We start from the raw sequence: 19,569 nt of genomic DNA on the forward strand, positions 1-19,569 counted from the left end.
AAGTTTGCTGGGGAGGTGGAGCGGTAGGTTGAGCGGTAGGTGGGAAATGTTTGGGAATGAGGTCTAGGGAAGCCGATTATCGGCCAGAGAGAATGGTCTAGGAGAGGAAGGGGAATAGGTTGGGCTGGATTGGGATGGATTGGGATGGGATAGGATAGGATAGGATGTGTCACCTATGGCATGGTGCGATAGCAATTGCTTATTACTCACTCGCTCGTGGGATGAATGAGGGGAATGGGAAAGTGAAGGGCAAATGGCAAAGGGCAAAGGGGAAAAGTAGGTGTGGTACGTTCTCGATCGAGTATGTACGATAGGTTTGCCGGTCTTTGACTCATGCTCATGCTCATGCTCATGGGGAGGGATTGAAATCTTTTTTCTTTCCTGTTTCTGCTTCTGTTTCTGTTGCTGTTTTTGTTTCTCCGTCTTTTTCCCCTCTCTTTCTCTCTCTCTCTCTCTCTCCCCTCTCTCTATATACATGTACCCCGAGTCTTTCGTTCCTTTTGGATCCATTGGGAATTGGGAGACTTTCAGTTCAATTGGATCAATCGCCGTTCTTACGATCACCAGGATCAATTGGATCAATTGTTAGTTCTTTGCTTCAATCATTCGATTGCCTTTTATGATCCGCAAGGGTTCTTCTCATATATCCTTCGCTTGCTTTTTGACGGATGACGTATATTTCAATATTATACCTAAACATCTCTCTTTAATATCCAATTCCAATTATGGCTTCAAGTCTGAACCACCATGATCCATCAACGAGCCAACATGGACAACTATCTCCTCGCCAAAAAGACGAACCGACCATTTCACATGAAGCATCCGATACTTATTCTATTCACAGTACAAGTAGCTCCATTCCTTCCCAACAGCCACCCTCGAATCTAGCCCCAATCGCTTCGCACATCTCCAATACTCAAGATGCGCCAATCCAACAAACGTATTCTAATATCTCCATCCCCGATGCTATCTACGACCGCGTTCCTCCCAATCGCAAACTCGTTATCGTGGCTCTGCTTTCCTTTTGCAGTTTCTTGGCTCCAATTAGCAGTACTACGGTATTGGCAGCGGTGCCAGAGGTGGCGAATACGTATAATAGTACCGGTACCATTATCAATTTGAGTAATGCGTTGTATATGTTGTTTATGGGATTGAGTCCATTGGTGTGGGGACCATTGAGTCAGGTTTATGGGAGGAGATGGGTACGCTTCTAGTTCATTTGCTTGAATTGAATATGTTGTTGAGAATACTAAAGAATCTTAGATTTCCCTCATAACCTCCTCGCTCTTTACAGCCTGTTCAATTGGCACGGCGCTCGCTCCTAATCTTCCTGCATTCTTCATCTTTCGTATCCTGACGGCCTTTCAAGGAACCTCGTTTCTCACTATCGGCGCAGCTTGTATCGGGGATATCTATCGTCCAACGGAACGTGGAACTGCAATGGGTTGGTTTCTTTCTGGTACACTTATCGGGCCCGCACTCGGGCCCTTTATTGGGGGTATAATTGTCACATTCCAATCTTGGCGTGTAATTTTCTGGCTGCAAACTGCATTGGCCGCATGTGCTGTGATTGGAGCTTATTTCTTGCTACCCGAAACTATTCATCGAATGAAGAAGGATGAATTGGTTGGGATGAGTTGGAAGAGGAAAGCAGGAGTACTGTGGGGAATGCTGAATCCTTGGAGAGTCATCAAACTTTACAAGTATCCGAATTTGATTATGGTGGCCTTGGCGAGTAGTAGTTTGGTGTGGAATATGTATTCGCTTTTGACTCCTGTAAGTTCTCCTATTCCTCATACTTGTATAATAAGATATGATATTACCTCACCTCTCTTTCTTCTGGGTAATCATAGCAGAGTAAAGAACAAAACTAAGATTCGAACTTCACAGATTCGCTATGTTCTTAATCCCCGCTTCCATCTCACCACCCCCATCCAATCTGGTCTTTTCTATCTCGCCCCAGGCATGGGATACATTCTCGGAACCTTTTTCGGCGGTCGCTATTCTGATCACATAACCAACAAATACATCCGTATCCGCGGGACTCGCGTCCCGGAAGATCGACTCCGCTCCGCTCTCCCCTTTATGGGCATCGTCATCCCCGCTTGCATGCTCCTCTATGGTTGGTCTGTGGAAAAAGATTTTGGCGGTATTCCGCTTCCCGTTATCATGATGTTCTTGCAAGGGGTGGCTCAACTTTTCTGTTTTCCAAGTCTGAATACGTATTGTTTGGATGTGATGCAGAGGAATGGTGCGGAGGTTATTGCGGGGAATTATATGATTAGATATTTGTTTGCGGCGACGGGGAGTGCGACGGTGCTACCGGCAGTGGAGAAAATTGGGGTAGGTTGGTTTTCGACGATTAGTGCGGGGTTCTTGGTGGTTAGTAGTGCGGCGACTTGGGCGGCTGTTAGGTGGGGAAAGGGGTGGAGGGATGCGATTGACGGAAAAGGGTCTGTGGGTGGAGAGGTGGAAATGCAACTGGGTGATGATGGAGGTGATAATGAAGGAAAAAGAATGGAAAAGGGGAAGGTAGCGATAGGAAGGGAAGATGATCTGGTTTGATAGATTGGATTATTGAATGATGGGGGATGTATTAGAGGAGATGTGGTTTCAATGGTATTTCTTGCATATAATGAACCGGATACGAAGTAATGATCAAGATGGGGTATAGAACTGGGAATTGGCAATTGGGATGGAATTAGGATTATGATTGGAACAGTACTAGCCAACCTAGGGATTTAAGTGTTTAGAAAGACGAGCTTTTTCCCCTTCGTAGCTAAAAATAACGACAGTCTCACTAATACTCTTTATAATAATTTTTAATACTACTCAGGACTTGTCAGGTACGTATACCGATACTCATACTGCGTAGCTTTCGAAATATTAAATTTGATAAAAGATATCTGAATAAGAATTTGAAAGCTCTTTAGAGATCTGAGGGTTTTTTGAGAGAGTAATCTGTACATTAACTTAAGTAGAGTGGAGTGGAGTAGAATCAATCTCATCTAAAAAAAAAATTATAAATATAATAAGAAAAAATTGATAATAATATTATCATCTATATATATATATATATATATATATCGCTAACCTCTTGTTTCCGGCTTGTATCGAAGTATTGAAGGTGTTGGTAAGTCTGAAAATCTAATGATTTGAATGATTTAAAGTAGTATATAATCTCTTAAAATACAAGTAATAGAAACAAATATAAGTATTAAACGGGAATAATATTTCATTTGATAATAAATCGAGATGAGAATGTAGTAATTCTATTTGTATACTCTGTTTATCGTTGTACAATCTATATACTTACTTCTACGGTACATGTAGTTCGATCTATCATGACGGGTCTATCTAAACAAAGCACTCGTCTAAACTGCTAGGTACATACCCATCTATCTATATACAAACTCCATTCTAACACAACTCGCATTCAACAAACAGACGGGCCAATGAACGAACCAATCAACAACCCACTAAACACCCTCCTCCATTCCCTCTTCCCATACCTCATTCCCAACCCCCAACCCATTTCCCACCTCCAATCTATCCTGCCTCTTGACATCTCCCTGCTCAGGACTATCCCACCCCGTCGCCGCCTGAACGCCCACCATCAGAAACGCACACACCGCCGCGCCCAGCCACAAAATTCGAAAGCCCTCTCCATAAGCCCTCATCACCACTTCCCTCTCCACTCCCTCTAATTGACCCACGAGAGCCGGACTGCCTAGTAACTTCCTCACCAACTCTTCTCTTCCTTCCAGTCCCCCATTGCGTGAGAATCCTTCGCGTAATTGGGATTGCAAGACTCGGATAAATGCGCCGCCGCCGATGGCAGAGCCGAAGGAGCCGGCGAAACCACGGAAGGTGGTGAGGAGGGAGGTGGAGATGAAGTGGGTGGAGGGGGGAGTGAGGTGGAGAAGGTGCGCGAGAGTGTAGTTTAGGGCGGAGCCGATGGTGAGGCCGTTGAGCAGGGCGAGGAGGAGGTAGAGGGGAGTGGGAGTGGTGGGGGTGGAGAGGAAGGAGAAGAAGAGGAGGGTGGTGGAGAAGAAGAGAAGAGTGAGGATGGAGGGTCTGCCGATGGGAGGTTAGAAATTTCTTTTTCTTGTCCTTATTCTTTTATATAGAAGGATGAAGGGAACTTACAGCCAGAAACTCCCTGCTCGTTTGATATGGAATGCGCCGGCTGCGATGCCACCCAGGGCAAACCCCAGATTGGTAGGGATGAGAATAGAGCCTGCGGAAGCGGGTGACCAGCCGCGGATAGAAATTGCGTAGACGGGCGTGTAGAATAGAATGGTCCATCTTGCAGCCATGGTTCCCAGCTGAGAAATACAGGAGAGGAGAGCGCCGCGCGATTTCAAAACCGCAATGGGTATGATGGGGTCGGTGGCGATTTTGAGCTCGATGTAGAGGAAGAGGATGAGAGTGAGGAGAGAGCAGAGGATGGGTAGCGATTCGATTTGGGGCGAGGAGAGACCGTAGAGGAAGAGAATTATGGTTGTTACCTGGAAGGTTTAGTATGAGTTCTAGTCCCATGCTTCATAGGTACAGTGTTGTGAGCATTTGGTACTTACGAGAAAAAGCGATCCGAGATAATCAATCTTGGCAAGTTTGGAAGTAATCGATGCGCCATCAATGCTCTTCTGTCCAGAAGTAAAACTCTTTGGGATACTGAAATAAATTCCTATTCCCGAAAGGATAGCAAGAGGTGATTGGAACAAGAATAGAGCTCTCCAGCCTACAGCGGGCAATAAAGCTCCCCAGACCACTGCACCAAGCGATACACCCACGGTAAATCCGGAATTTGCAAGTCCGATGAAGATGCCCCTTCGCTTCTTGGTGGTGAGTTCTAAGATCAAGATGAAACTAATCGTCATGATACCCGCACCACCGATCCCACTTATGGCTCTTCCGATGAGGAAGGTCTTGAGATCTGGAGCTTGTGAGGTGACGATACCCCCGATTGAAAAGAGGAATGCGGCGGTTAAGATACAATTCCTCGGAGAGAAAATCTGGGCCAGACGAGCGGCCACGGGTGACATGGAAGACAGGGCGATCTGAAGGCTAGATGTAAGGGCGTGATTGTTTGATGGTGGGAAGGATGACTTACGAGGTAGGTGGATGTAAACCAACTTGCTTCAGCAAATGAATTGAGATCTTCTGCTATTTTGGACTGTGTGGTTGATATTCCGGACATGTTTGAGGCTGTGGGTATAATTGCGTTAGTATATGAAGTTCAGTCCAAGAGAGACAGAGAGAGAGATCATTCATCTCCAATCAAAAACTCCCGGAGCTATAGGAGAGCAATTCACCTTGAAGAAATACCAATCCAAATACACTGATACTGATCAATATAGCTCTAAACTTCCCAACTTGTTGATTTGCTTTATCCTCATCTTCTTCTTCGACATTGCTGATGGTATCGTCTCCCCCACTTTGCCCGTCTGTCAATCTATCTTCATCTCCATCAACCCGATCACTTCTCTCTCTATGCCCGAGCAATGAAGTTCGCTCATCACTTATTCCATTCCCGTGGCGTTTTCCCGCGATTCCATTTCCTCCCATCTCGTCGTTCCCTTATCTGTTTATGTTACCTTCAAGCGGAGATCCGGCGGATGGGTTTCTTGATGAGTCAGCTCGCCACCACCTTGATTTCGTATGGTAATTCTACTTTCAACGACAGCGATAAAGCGCAACCTCTTTGTCTTGGAGCTATTCTCGTTTTGATACTTGCGTCGATGAAAGGTTTTACAATCCCATTGATATTAGAAAGATTGCGAATATTCACGGAAAATGAGGAATGGAAAGTATATCAAGATGATTGGTAAGATTGTATACCATAACCTTACCCGGCAGCCGAGACCCGCAATCGGTCAGGGGCTCTCGAGAGGGACGGATATTTCTAAGCCGGAATCTTGCATTTTCCATGTCCGTTCCACTATCCATAACGTCAATATCATCAATACATCATCATATACATGATTTATAGATGAATGGGAGTATTTAGAGACTTGTGGTATTCGAGATGGATCAATGAAGCTTCATCGCTGCTACTTTCTGAAGGCAAGATCTTATATAAGGTAGGGAACGCGTCCTTTCTTTCCTTATGATAAGGTCATTAATCAACCCCTTTTTTTCACGGCATCGTTATATCATGACTTCCTCGAAGATATTATCTAAGAGCATTCAAAACTTTGATTTATTTGCCACTTCCTCTTTCAATTCTTGATGGCTAGTGCTGTAATAAATCCTTTCCGTTTCCCGTTTTATCATCAGAACATAGCGAGGAGCATTAATCAACACAGAGCCGTGGGCGTGCAAAGTAAAGTTACTTTCTCGATATTTTTATACGGAATCTCCTACTTCCAAAGCTATAGCTTCCATCCATCAACGATGTTAAGCACTGCTATGATATCCAATACTGCCTACGCGAAGAAGTCTAATGTAAGTTCAAAGGATGTGTATATACCTATGTTTCCCAAAACACAATAAAGAAGCTACAGGAAGCATTGTAGTGTCTAAGCTACTCCAGAATAAAATCGTACCAAGGTTCCTTATACAACTTTCTTGATAGATCATAATCATCGAATCCTTCATCAACCTAATTCGAAACCCTACCATTGTGCCTACACATGTACAGATGCATTGGGATGCATTGAAATCGAGTTTCTTTCTTCTATGGTGAATCCCGAGGTCTCCTTTATTCTTCCTATACAACGAAATTAAAATGGCATTCGTCTTCGGTAGATGTTCATTCCAATCGAGATCTTTACCATCTCCTTTGTTCTACCTACCTATTCAATGCAATAAGTTCCTTTCCATCCCTTTTCTTTCATTCAGTAGAAAATCCATTCGAAAACAACACGGGATATACAAAAATCATCAGCAATTGGGTGGAGAATTGATCGTGTACACTAGTAGTAAAGCTTCTACCTTTATATGAAAGAAGACATTTTCATTATTCAACTTTATTTCACATAGTGGGGTTACATAAAATAATACTTCTTTATCCTTGAGAACCTATTTGTCTGATTGCCTTTTCCTCATACTCTACACCTAAGTGTCATCATCCATCTGTACTGTTGTAATCAGGCATATCACTATCAAGTCTTCGCATCGAAGCCCGTGCACCGAATCACTTCAAGCCCCTCAATACATACAGGAAAATGCCAGGACAGTATACACCCTTTCGAGGAACTACAGAGGAAGAGGCGAGGGAGCATCATGCGAAACGTCCAAAATCTCCAGATCTCTTGATATGCCAGAATTGTGGATTCACCGCTACAAATGCGCTTCACGGCAGTTACATCAGCACTGTTAAAGTGCTTGGCCACTCCGGCCCTGGGGGTGTATGGGCAATTGGCGACAAATACATTTTGAAAGAAGTGGCTATTGATAATAACAGGTTCGGTGATCACTACCTAGGCCCTGAATATCCAATGACTCATTTCTTGGACGAAAACTCGACGATTCCTGTGGCAAAGAATATGAAGCATTGGTCGGATCGTGCAAGTAATTTTTTTCTCATGGATAGGGTTCCAGGTGAATCGTTGGAGAAGATTGGGCCCCAACTTTTATGGGACGAGGTAGTAGTCCTTGCTGACGAAGTCGCGGACCATCTTGTACAACTACGTAAATTTACATCAGATAAACTACAAGCTCCAGATGGTTCGCTGATAAGAGACTCAACTTTCGGTCCTCAAGGGGCCTTGCATTTTTGGACGTCTGATGTGGACGAATGGTGGGCTCGAGTGGAACCGAGCATTCGGGATAAATCTCGTAAGGATCATCTCATGGAACAATATTCCCTTCTTATCAAGCCTGGAGGACCTTTTGTGCTCACGCATGGGGATTTAAACGTGCAGAATATTATGGTGAAAGATAAGCATGTGAGTGGGATCATCGACTGGGAGCATGGGGGTTATCTTCCAGAATGGTGGGAATTGAAGGAGCTGGAAAGACTTCAAAGTAAGCAATGGGCGAGAGCGCTGAGAGAGGCATTGGCAAGGAGAAACGTAGTGCCCTCAGAAGCGGCGAAAACTTTCGCGGCGACATTTTACAACGCTTTTAAAGACGTAACCCCTGCCATTTTTAATAAATCGGTCAAATTTTACAACAGAACTTTTCATTGGGAATCTCCAAGTATCCCCCATTATTCCGCAGAAAAATCCTTAAATAGCGTTATATGGTTGGCGAAACTCAAAAGAGAGGGCATAGAGAAAACGGAAGCGGAAAAGAAGGCGATCGAGGATAGGATAAAGACAGCAGAGGACAGAGCCAAGGTAGCAGAGGAAAAGCTTGCTGAAAATGAGACAATCTTGGCAGAATTCAATAAGCTAAGTGTGGAAGAGAAAGAAAATTTGAAGAGGGGAAAGTAGTCAGAGTCATAATCAACAATCCAACATTGATTGTCTATCAAGAGTCAAAACGAAAACTCTCATCCCGCAACCAAAACTTTCACCCTTGCCCCCACAGATTCCTCATTCCATATCTCACCCTCGTTTCCCTCCTAGTCTCCTCCCATCTCCATACCTTCCACCGACCCATGTGGCAACCAAGCAGCATCAGCCCGCAAGCGTTGCATAATGTCTCACATTGTCGTTCCAGAGACGTTCCACAACTCGGCCTTCTCAACGGGTCCATACTTCGCCGGGCAGCTGGCATCCTTATGTCTCATTGAGACACGCACATATTTCTCATTCATGACCACAGAAACAAGTGATCCAGATCTGTCGACTTCTACCACCATGCATGGCTTATCATCCGTTTCCTCCGTGTCCGATTTGGAAACGGGTTGCCACAATTCCACGTTCTTCTCGTGCTCTATCGCCACAGTTTTGTCAGGTTGCTCGGTGATCCTAACGCGCTGAATGATCCTGTCCGCCGGAATATAGGCTCCGCATAGGTGGCAGGTCTCATGCCCAGTGAAGACACAGGCGTCGCAGAAAATGCATTGCATCGTGGATAACTGTTGTAGGGGAACGTGTGGACTGTGGACCGGAATGAAAGTTAGCAGTGATAAAGTGGAGGAACTTTTGATATGGAAAGGGGAGGGTTAGGAGGACGGGGTTACGTACAAAAAAAAGAGCTCTGTGAAATTGCTGGTCGTGGGTGGAGAGGAGATTGATGGTATCGTGTTTGATTGTTGTACCGTCCGGAGTATTTGTTTTCGATGAACTGTGTATTCGTAGGAACGTATCGGCAATCTTTATATATCGTAATTTATTTGATAATCTGTTTTCAATTATGTAGATGCTCAATCTCTCATATAGTGTCTTGTGAATAGAACCTCTCCGAAGCATCAAGATCTATAACAGAGAGTTTCCACACAGGCTTTAAAACATAGGGAAAATATGTTTCGCGTGTAGACCAAAGAAAAAGCTGAAAAACAAGGGATAGAAGAAGTATTCCTCGTTTCTAACACTCACCTCTCAAGTAACTATTCATGTTCAAGAACCAACTCCATGGAGATAGAAACAGGCGACTTTGTAGTTTAAGCGAATGTATTTAGAGATATTTATGATAATTTTATGTTCTACATCGTTTAATTAGGTATGCGGCCCACATCCCGAGCTGGAAGCCATCTCGAAATAATGATGATATACAAGATCATATATCGTAGCAAGCATTACGTATACTTTTGTCTGTCTACATTTTGAAGGCTATTCGAGTACAACTACCTATGCAGAGAGCTTAATTGTCCCTGGTATTCTCTTCCCTTCCGAATACATGGTCTAGAATATACCGAATTACTTCGTTCTTCGAATTATCCCGAGAAATTTCGATGAACATACTATGACAACGTTGGAATAGACTAGTCAGTAGTTCAAGTCAACACCATAGGTTAAGTTACAAGCCAAATCATCTCACATCACATTACTTCAAACATAAGATTCACAATTGTAGAATTAGTCGGTTCTGCTTGGTATAAAACTCCATTGTTCTTATACTATTTCTGTTGGAGGCATTTAATGCGACTGGCAGAAGTCTTATGACATCTAGAAGAAGAAAAAAAGAAATAACTAGACCCTTTCTCATCGTCGAGAAATGAGACATCCTAACACTAGTCAACGACATACGTCGAAGAAAAAACTAACTAACCCCAATTTGAGAACTAATAGAGAAAGTCATAGACTTTATGCTATCCACCACAAGTAAGAAACAAACTCCTATTTCGAAGAACACTGAAGTCATTACCACCGCCCTCCCCACTATCACTCGTGAAACAATCCACCAATCCCCTACAAGAACAAATAAATGAGAATCGAAGTAGCCACCCCAAAAGGAAAATTCTCTCAGATCATTATGAATTATCTATTCAATCTGAAATCCATACATCTCTGGTCCACCTTGACCAAAGGAAGTGAGCGAGCAAGACTTGAAGTCTGAGGTATGCAGATTGAGTAAACGGCATTCATGCACACATGCTCTAGCGTGCACCAGTTGATATTGCATAGTACAATTGTGATTTGAACATAACCAACTAAGAGAAAGACCATAGACAAATAAAACAGGCCAACCAGCATAGCTTATCTATTGAAAAAGGCAGGCTCAATGTTAGATTTGTGCTTAGCAAGTAACTCCGTTGCATTGACCCTTCCTGGAAATTGATCGTCCATAAGCTCGTAAGCAATGTCAGTCTCGACAGAGTCCTGAACAAGTAGATGGTGAACAGTCACAGTGCCACCTAGTTCTTGACCATGACGAATTGCACGACCCATTGCCTGAGTCATTGAAGAATTGTACTTTTGCTTTTCGGCATAGTAAGGAGTCAAGAAGATGATATGCTTAGCGACAGTTAAATTGGATCCGGCAGCAGACTCATCGGCAATGTCGAGGAACAAGATACGAGCGGTAGGATCAGGATTCTCAGCAAATTCTTCAGGATCAAACGCCTCCTTACCAACGCGAGCCCAATCCACAGGCAAATCATCCGAGAGAGAATTGCATATCCGGACTTCGGGAGCAGCGGCTTCCTTAATGTCTTCGAGCTCGGAAAAATCAAGTGGTGGATAGTTAACGACCTTCTTGTTTTTAGCCACCCATGCCTTTATAGCCTTTCTTGTCTCTTTTGCCGAACGAGTGTGAGTTGGGACAGGGAATGAGGGTGGAGGAGCATCATAAACTACATTGTCATCATCAACGAGTTCATGGGCTTGAATAGGGCTATCCTGATCCGTGTAAATAATGGTGCCAGCATGATCAACCTCATATCCCAATCCAGTCGTCATCATGTAATCTTCAGCGCTTAAATGAGGATTTGCTGTTACAGAACGAGTTGAGCAAGGGGTTCGTGTTACAATTGGTGCAGAAGGACCTGGCGCAGAAGGACCGGGCTCAGAATTAGTATTAAGCTCGGCTCTCCACTCGGTACGGGATAAATCAAGATCGGGATTTGTACCGCTCATCATATCTCCATGAACGACCGAAGCACCTTGAAAATCTGGAATAGGGGCGGAACCTGAAGCAACTGGAGTTCGATTAACCGAATCTAGTGAGACAACACGTCGAACTTTGGAAACAGGACCCATATGAGTGTCGTCGACAGAATTGTTCCTTTTTCTCTTCTGGGGACCTTGAGAGGCTGGATTGTCCTGAATGTTCGTCTCAACAGAAGCTGACGTAGATTTGATTGGAGTATCGTCACTATCAACTGGTGCAACACCAAGAGATTTTGCTTCAACTTCGATAGCTTTACCATTTGTAGCTACAGCTTTCCTCTTTCTCTTTTGGGGGATTTGAGAAATCGGATTAACCCGAATGCTTAGCTCCATAGAAGCTGGTGCTGCATCACCAGGAATAGCATCAACATCAAGTGGTGATGCATCAACTTCAATAGCATTAGCATCAATGGGAATAGTATTAGCGTCATCAGGAATAGCGTCAATATCAACCGGTACACTAGCCGCTTCTGCAAGCTTTGCATCCTTCAAAGCTTTTGCTTTTGCAGCTCTAGTTTCTGCAGCTTTGATTTGTGCAGGTGTTTTGGGCTTGACATTTTTTTTATCATCTCTGTATCGCATGCCTCTATTATTCTTGAAGTTTTCAAGATAATCAGCGACATCCTTCTTTTTGCCCTTCAGGTTGATACAAGGAACACCATCAGCTTCCATCATTTTCTGGGCTATGGCTAAAAACTCTGGTAGAGGACTGAATACTATGAATTTATTCTCGCCGTCATCGTGCTTCCAATAGATCGAACGCATAGCTGTCAGCTTGTCGACTCGAACACTTGGGTTGTTCCAGAATTGAGAAAGCTCGTCGTCTTCAGTTCCTGGTTCTTTGCGCTCGAGAAATTTTCCAGCTGAAGAATACAAGGATAACGCCAAGTACTTTTGGTCATCTAGTGATTGCCCACCACAGTGCTCGATTGGGCAATTGCCTTCCGATAAGATGTTGTTGCATTTCGAGCACAAGATATGGCCACAGTTACCTTGAACAACAGCTTTGTTCAAAGGCGAGCTCTTGTTGCAAAAGTTACATGTGAGATCCCCCATAGGTGTCATACTGCCAGCTCGGTCAATCTGCCCTACAGACCTATAATAGCGATAATCCGCTCTGGATTGCACAAGGTCCATAGCAGTTTTGTGCACTTCGATGAGTCCTGTTTTAAAATGGGCAATAAGGCCAAGCATCTTTCGACCGTTGTGTAAGACTTTGTCGGTTAGAGAAGGCCAGACACGGCGACCATAAGCAGGATCAGGGATTTCATAGTAAAAGTCATCTCTGGTCTTACTAGCCTTTGCCGTTCGAACGCCTTTGATAACTTGGAAGATGTCAAGAAGAGCGTCAGGGTCGGGGTAACGGAATCCGCCCAAAACTTGCATTTCCCAGTTCTCATATCTAAGAACTATTTCAGGATCCTTCTTGATCGTTTTCTCTGTCAACATATAGTCGAGGAACTCCATCTGTCGGCGCAGATAGTCTTTCGCAGTGTTGATTTCTTTGAGCGCAGATGCTTTCAAGTCTTTGATAGTCTTTAGTTTATATTTTATATCCTTTGTAGCGTGCTCCGGGAAGAATGATGCGGCTTTGGTCAATCTCAATCTCCCATCTGTATCCTTACCATACAGTTTTGAGTTTTCCATTTTGACTGAACTTCGAATGGTGTTAGCTTTAGCTCTTGGCATCATGTAACTCTTGTTAATAACATCGGCTTTTATAGTGAGGTAAGATGCCAATTGTGCTGTGGCAAATGGCAAAATGATGAAACGATGAAGACGATTGTATTGCCCATTTCCCTTTTTTGCATCGTAGCGGATGAAAGTATCGCAGAATTCCTGTGCAACTTGAAGCCTTTGAGAATGCCAGGTTGCCGAAGCGTCAGGTCCATAGGACAAAAACCTTTCCGTACTAGTCAAATTCTTATCATTGCGGATCGTTTCCTGGTCGTCGACACCAAGATTGATGCCAAGGCACCGGGCAATTTTTGAGGTTGATTTAAAATCAGTAATGTCAGGTGTTGCTGACAAGGCCCACCGGGAGTGAGCTGTCAGTGAATATATAGCCACCTGCATGTTCCTGCGGGTTATGTAGCCCACCTCATCTATGACACACCGAGACCAGGCAAAATCTGACAAACATACCCCAGTAAGACCATCAACACAGTCTTCTTCAAAGTAGTGGAACTCAAACGTCTTCTCAGCATCTGCCTCATCAATCAAGACGTTGGTTCTAGGTTTGCCCCTGCCCTTGAAATCCCTCTTCGCTTCCTCCATGAGATATTTAACAAGTTCTGCACCCTTACGCCGCATTGAAGGGATATGTGGCTCGTTAACTCCTGCATCTGCAACATTCTTCTTGTATTTTTGAAAGGTCTTCTTGTTGAAGTTTTTGATAATTTGAGCGTTTCGGGCGGAAGCTGCATTTTCGGTCTCATCTACTTCCATTGGGAGTCTTTCCAAGAGATAAGCCAAGAGCTCCTGTCTCTCTGCCTGAGCATTAAGATACCAAGCTTCCTTGGCTCTGTCAGTCGCGCCTTTAGCCAAGTTAACAACTCCAGCGTTCTTGGCCATGAGTTTCAAGTACCCTTCATTATCGAAAAGGGCAGAGCTGCAAATGATTATCTCTGCTCTCCGAACATCTTCAACAGTCAGAGCCTTGACGTCTGTATATGCTCTGAGTGTTACAATTCTTGCATCATCCTTAGCGTCATAGCCAAAGAACAAGCATGCCTCACCTCTCCACTGTAGAGTTAGATGCGTTGGCACCAGACACAGTGTTGCTTTGACTGGAATTAGGCCATTGGTGTTAGGGGAGTTGGCCCATAGGCGATCTACATGACGCTGCCTGCTCATTAAAGCAAAAGCAAGAATGGTCTTACCATATCCAACAGCAGCAGCAATTAGTCCAGCACGGTGTTCTACCATTCTAGAAGCTCGGCTCTCAAGTCTGAATGCCAAGTTATTTTGACAAGCTTCAACAACCTCTCTCTCCATGAAAGAAGGTGGGTGCCTCTCTTGATTTACCATCCATGCCAGGGTTTTGAGTTGCTCATTGCGGAGCTTCTTTCCTGGAACAAACGTAGGTGGCTGTATTGACATCTTTAATGTTTCTGTATTGATATATGAAAACACCCGCGTTGGCAATTTACTGCTCCCCCAAGCTCCAGGAAGGAATCGCCATGAAAGATGCACAGGAATCTCTGGACGTGGAAACAAATTAAGAATCCCGGCCGCTTGATGACACAAAGCCGCGGGGTTGATCAGGAATTGATACTCAAATTGAAAGAAGCCATCTTTATTGAGGAATCTGACCCATTGCTGCATTGATGGTGGCGCATTCTTTATCAAAGTCTCAAAGATCGCAGCTGCTGGTGGATTCTCGAATGGTGCTTGTTGAATTCTTTGGCCATTTCTCTTCAAACACCATAGCATATCTGGCTTGGGTGGTGCACAATCGTCACATCGACATGAAAAGTCGCCCTGTTTGTTGCACGGGATCCAAGGTGGAACGGCCTCATCAGTTCCTTGAGTAACTAAGCCACGAGCTAACAGGTGGAAACAATCCTTGAAAAATTGAGTACCGTTTTGCTTGGTTACATTGATCCAATGATCTGGTTCCCAATAAGTAGGTATTAGATTCGTGTATGCTTTGCAAGAAAATGCACTAAGCATGTTTTTGCAATCAGTCTCGAGAAGAAGCTTGGGATTCAAGGAGTTGAGCTTCTCGTAGACAACCATAGAAGACCTGTCAGACAATTTGGTAGCCATAGGACTGATGGTTTTGGGTGTTGTGGTCCAGCTCCCAAAGGAGGTAATCTCGACAGTTTCACTCATTGCTTTTCTTAGCGAGGGAAGATCTTCGTAAATGGTATCTCCACATTGATAAACACCCTCCTTGATCTCTTTTGCTATGGGCTGTTCCCACGAGGTGCAAAGCGCAGCGACGATTTGTCTGTATACTCCCCATTCTTTGCGTGTCTGATCGTGAGTGAAGACGAATCCATGCTTGTTCCAGTCCCCTGAGCCTCCTTCATGATCATAGAAAAAATGCATGTGATTGTCTCTTCCGACAGTGCCCTGCTTAGAATGATAGCTATTAAAAGCCTGTTGGCATTCCGGATGTGCTCGATAAACACCGTTGATTTCCTTGAACGTGGGTTGATCGTCTGGGATCTGAATGGCCATCTTTGAGAATATAAGATCTCCTTTCCAGGCAGGAAGACCAATTGAGTTTTCAAAAGTAAAGATAAGTTCACCGCCATAGTTAATAGTCGCCTTGGCGGTGCGAATCTTTGGCTGCCATATCTGCCATGTGCAATCGAAAATGCTTCTTGAGCTGTCAGCAGATGTGTAAATAGGAACTGTTCTTGCGAGAGGAAACTTTGTAAGATATTTCCTCAACGAACTATTAACAGCAGTCGAAGGAGGTGGAAGAGCGTATAGAATCCATTGAATCTTCTTGTCGCTAAGGGATAACTCCAATCTGGCGTGCTCCGAAAGCCATGTAAAATTCCAAGCAAAAGATCGAACTGGCGTCTGAAACCTGACTGTGGATTGGAGGCATTTTAGAAAAGGAATGCGCAAGGCAGCCCATTGATTATGATCAATGTCACCTGTGGCAACCTCTTCGAGGATCGATAACACTTGGCAGTCCGCGGCGAACAATCCCGATATTGAAATTATCATTGGCAGACGTGCAGCAATATTGAACTCGACGGACGAAGGCGAAATACGAGAAATAATTCCCTTGGGATGCTGGTCCAAAGGTTCGTAGGCATGGCGCGGCTTAATCCCACAGGTAGTACATGAAACATGCCCACAGTTCTTGCATTTGACAATTGCCGATCGTGATATATCAGTCCGTGCCTCGCAATAGCAGTATTTCGCAGAAGACCTAACGAGATGAATACATTCTCCAACAGTAAGAGGCTTTCGAACAACTGCAATATCTTCATATGAGCTGAGCATGTCTTCTCCACCACGGAAAGTCTTTGTCACTGTGTCCTGGACTGAAATTTTGACGCCGTCGCCTGGAGTGAGCATTGCGAAGAACTCAAGAAGCGAATACGACACTACACTTCCAACCACTGTGATTGTCATCGCATTTCCAGCAAGGTTTCTCAAGTCTTGTTGAGAAATACCACCAAGTTCAAGACTATCAGTATCAATTCCTTGGAGGCGAAGATATTCTTCACCACTAAGCTTGCTACCACGTGCAGTATTCCACATGACACCGCTTGGTGTCAAGCAAGGCATGAGACCGCACTTCACGTTATCATGCTGGATATAAACATTCTGTGACAAATCGATGTTTCGACTAGGCAAATTATCAGTATGTTGCAACAGAAATATGATAGCATTAGGCTTACCTGAGGTAACGGTCATCATAACCTCGACATACGCCACGCAAATGGCTGATATCAGTAACGTCGTGAACACGTTCTACAAAGCCTTTGAGGTTACGGGGCCAATGATCGGGATGATAAAAGTTACCCGTACTGCGCCAATCGGTAATAGGCTTACCAGGACCGAAGCCCTGTACGACACGATAATCATAATGCCTCGTATAGCACGTATCCCACTTTGCGACCGAACGTGATTCAACCTGGAATTCAACCTGAGCCCGGAGTGGTTTCGAATCAGATGGCTCCATCCACTGCTCAACATGACTGCTAGCTTCGCGCGAGCACATGGCTCTCATGGCAACGTAGAAAAATTTCCATGTGCTTGGATCTTGGTACTTTAGTATAAGTTCAAGTTCCCGGAGAGAGGATATAGGGATGGCAACGAGATAGCCGCGTTGGCGAGTTTGGGGAATGGCATAATGTTTGCTATCGACGTTTGCTGAGCCTCCAACATAACCATGGTTGGCCAGCATTTTAATCATAGCCAGGAAAGGACCACCTTGGACATTTTCGCTGATAGCAATCTTTGTCTTTAGATACTCAGTAAGCAAAACATATGCGCGGAAAGTGCGCGAGGATTCATTTTGGTCTTTCTCCAAATCCATACTCTTTTGGTTGTTCAAATTGGAATAACTGGTGCAAGAAGTACCAACGATGAAGACGTCAACTGTACCCGGCGCTGGAAGCGCATGGGTTGTACCAAAAGCGGTAGTCCTATAACATGTTAGCCGGAAATAAGAATTTCGAATGGTTCAACCTACATAAAACCTATCTTTTCAGGGTTAAGCTCCCACTCAAAGACTTCTGTAAGATCACGTAAAATAGGAACGCCAGGGAAGTTTCGACGAATGTAAGATTGTTTAGCCGGATCAATTTCACATGAGAAGACATGCTCGATTTCGAAGTTGTAGCCTCTTTTCCTTAAGCCTAGATTTCATGATTAGAATTTATTTGGAAAAGATCTTTTAAGATAATACCTTCGGAAAATGACTTCAAAAACAGGATGGGTGCTTCAGTGCCAGAACATGCGGTGGCGACGCGCAAAGGCCGGCCATTGAGATGCTCGATAACTTTTTTGAATCCCCCGCTCAACAATTTGTCAAGTAAGCCTTCCAAAAATTCCGCGGCAGTGGTAAGTGGAGGAAGACTTGAGTTGGTTCCCTCCGCGTAGGAAAGAGTGCCCCATCTCTTGTTCTCATTGGTTCTCGTCTTTGGAGCTTTTGACTTTGTACCCTTATTTTCTTCATCAGAAAGACTTGGGGCTTGGTCGTCTGATTCGATACCACCACTGCCCTCTTCCTCGTCATAATCGAGTTCATCTCCAGCTAATGGTGCAGAGCGCGAATTCTTCTGGCGTTTCTTCACCGTGTTTTTACGCTTCTTCGCCATATTTTTGCGCTCCTTCACCATGTTGAGCAGATTATCTGATAAAATCTGGTTAGCCAACGTAGATTAAATAATGCTTTCCTTAAGAAGTAGAGAGAGGATACCACGACCGATAAGAGAGGATTGAATGAGAAATGGTGAATGGTGAGCTTTTCAAAAGAACTCTCTTCAAGGTTTAGGAAGTAGCGTACAAGGTGTATCTTTACAACAAGTAGCTAGAATCTGTGAACTGAAGGTAGTGATGGTGCTGGATGAGAATGGTTAAGAAAGGGAAGAGGCAGAGCTCAAGGCAGATGCGACATTTGGGAAGTGCGAAGAAGCAAAGAAAATGCAAACAATATGATGAAATGATGTTCCTTGTAACGTGGAGGGCAAGGGACGATTTTTTAAAAAATGTAGTAAAAAGGTGTTGATTGATGCCGAAGCAGGAGAGTGTGAGCGGAATCAGACGTAATGAGAAAAATGTATGAAGACAGAAATGACTTACCTAGGTACGCTGTGTTGTTCTCCAGTTGTCAAAGGAAGGAACTAGGCCTGCTGTGATGGTATCTCGTAGAATCTAAGCCTGATGATTTTGTGATACTGTTGATGAGACTCAGTCGGTGACTGCTTAGATATTTGCAAAATGGAGGGCTGGAGGACGATGCGTTATGTGAAAGAGTCGCAGAAACCCATAAGCAAAGGATAACTAGCTTCAACGTTTCTTGTGGCTTGACTGAGGATCGAAAAAATCAATGATAGTTGTGTAGAAATTTTTGAATTATAGGAGATTTTCCTGGTGAAAATGTCGAAGGTGGGAATTTGCTTGTGTTTGTGTGTTTGAAATCGCCCGTGAGTGGAAGAATTTTAGCAACTGAAGCGAGCCATGTGCCCGATCGCACCCGCTCAGTAGCGATTTGCATTGACCGCCTTTAGCTAAAGTTTCTTGCTCACCTATTAATTGGTTGATATTATTGCCCTTTGTTTGATACTGCTCATGTTCTTCTTGCTTAGCTTCATCCGAAGACAGCCACTGGTATGCAGACAATGATTTGAGGTGAATCAAACTTCGAAGTAGCAAACTATTGCTTGAGGAATAGTTACCGCATGTGAGTGTATACCTTCAATAATTCCCTAGGCTGAGGTTCCGGGTGAATTGAAGCTGATTGAAGCCGAGTCAACAACCAATAAGAAAAACAATGACATGGGCGGCAAAGGAAGAGCTAGACCAATAATTTCTGCATCTGCGAGCGACCAATCTCATCTCCAAGTTTTCATCGAGCTACCTACCTTCTACCTTCACTGCAGCACTATAATCGAAACCATGGGCAATACCTCAGCCTAATCGG

The 19,569-nt window shown here is 44.1% G+C and overlaps 4 protein-coding genes across 4 annotated transcripts; 2 read left to right on the top strand and 2 right to left on the bottom strand.

Annotated features, from left to right (window-relative positions):
* Positions 1 to 32: 32 nt before the first annotated feature.
* EAF02_002263 (uncharacterized protein) lies at positions 33 to 2,952 on the top strand. The gene is made up of 3 exons (XM_038898311.1): positions 33 to 1,202; positions 1,264 to 1,776; positions 1,891 to 2,952. The coding sequence occupies exons 1-3, from the start codon at positions 726 to 728 to the stop codon at positions 2,563 to 2,565; spliced, it is 1,665 nt and encodes a 554-aa protein (XP_038762003.1). The 5' UTR covers positions 33 to 725; the 3' UTR covers positions 2,566 to 2,952.
* Positions 2,953 to 3,234: 282 nt separating this feature from the next.
* EAF02_002264 (uncharacterized protein) lies at positions 3,235 to 5,751 on the bottom strand. Its single transcript, XM_038898312.1, has 5 exons — positions 5,319 to 5,751; positions 5,117 to 5,211; positions 4,581 to 5,063; positions 4,150 to 4,511; positions 3,235 to 4,077 (listed from the first exon to the last, which is right to left on the bottom strand). Exons 1-5 carry the CDS (start codon positions 5,569 to 5,571, stop codon positions 3,480 to 3,482), a joined length of 1,791 nt encoding a protein of 596 aa, XP_038762004.1. The 5' UTR covers positions 5,572 to 5,751; the 3' UTR covers positions 3,235 to 3,479.
* A 1,421-nt stretch (positions 5,752 to 7,172) lies between these two features.
* EAF02_002265 (uncharacterized protein) lies at positions 7,173 to 8,384 on the top strand (the record flags this gene model as incomplete). The annotated part of the gene is made up of 1 exon (XM_038898313.1): positions 7,173 to 8,384. One exon carries the CDS (start codon positions 7,173 to 7,175, stop codon positions 8,382 to 8,384), a length of 1,212 nt encoding a protein of 403 aa, XP_038762005.1.
* Positions 8,385 to 10,535: 2,151 nt separating this feature from the next.
* On the bottom strand, positions 10,536 to 18,265 carry EAF02_002266 (uncharacterized protein; the record flags this gene model as incomplete). The annotated part of the gene is made up of 4 exons (XM_038898314.1): positions 10,536 to 16,767; positions 16,820 to 17,569; positions 17,617 to 17,782; positions 17,833 to 18,265. The coding sequence occupies 4 exons, from the start codon at positions 18,263 to 18,265 to the stop codon at positions 10,536 to 10,538; spliced, it is 7,581 nt and encodes a 2,526-aa protein (XP_038762006.1).
* Between the last annotated feature and the right edge of the window lie 1,304 nt (positions 18,266 to 19,569).

The sequence above is a fragment of the Botrytis sinoallii genome (genome assembly GCF_014898435.1).
Source record: "Botrytis sinoallii strain Bc 23 chromosome Unknown BSIN_003, whole genome shotgun sequence".
Classification (NCBI taxonomy): domain Eukaryota; kingdom Fungi; phylum Ascomycota; class Leotiomycetes; order Helotiales; family Sclerotiniaceae; genus Botrytis; species Botrytis sinoallii.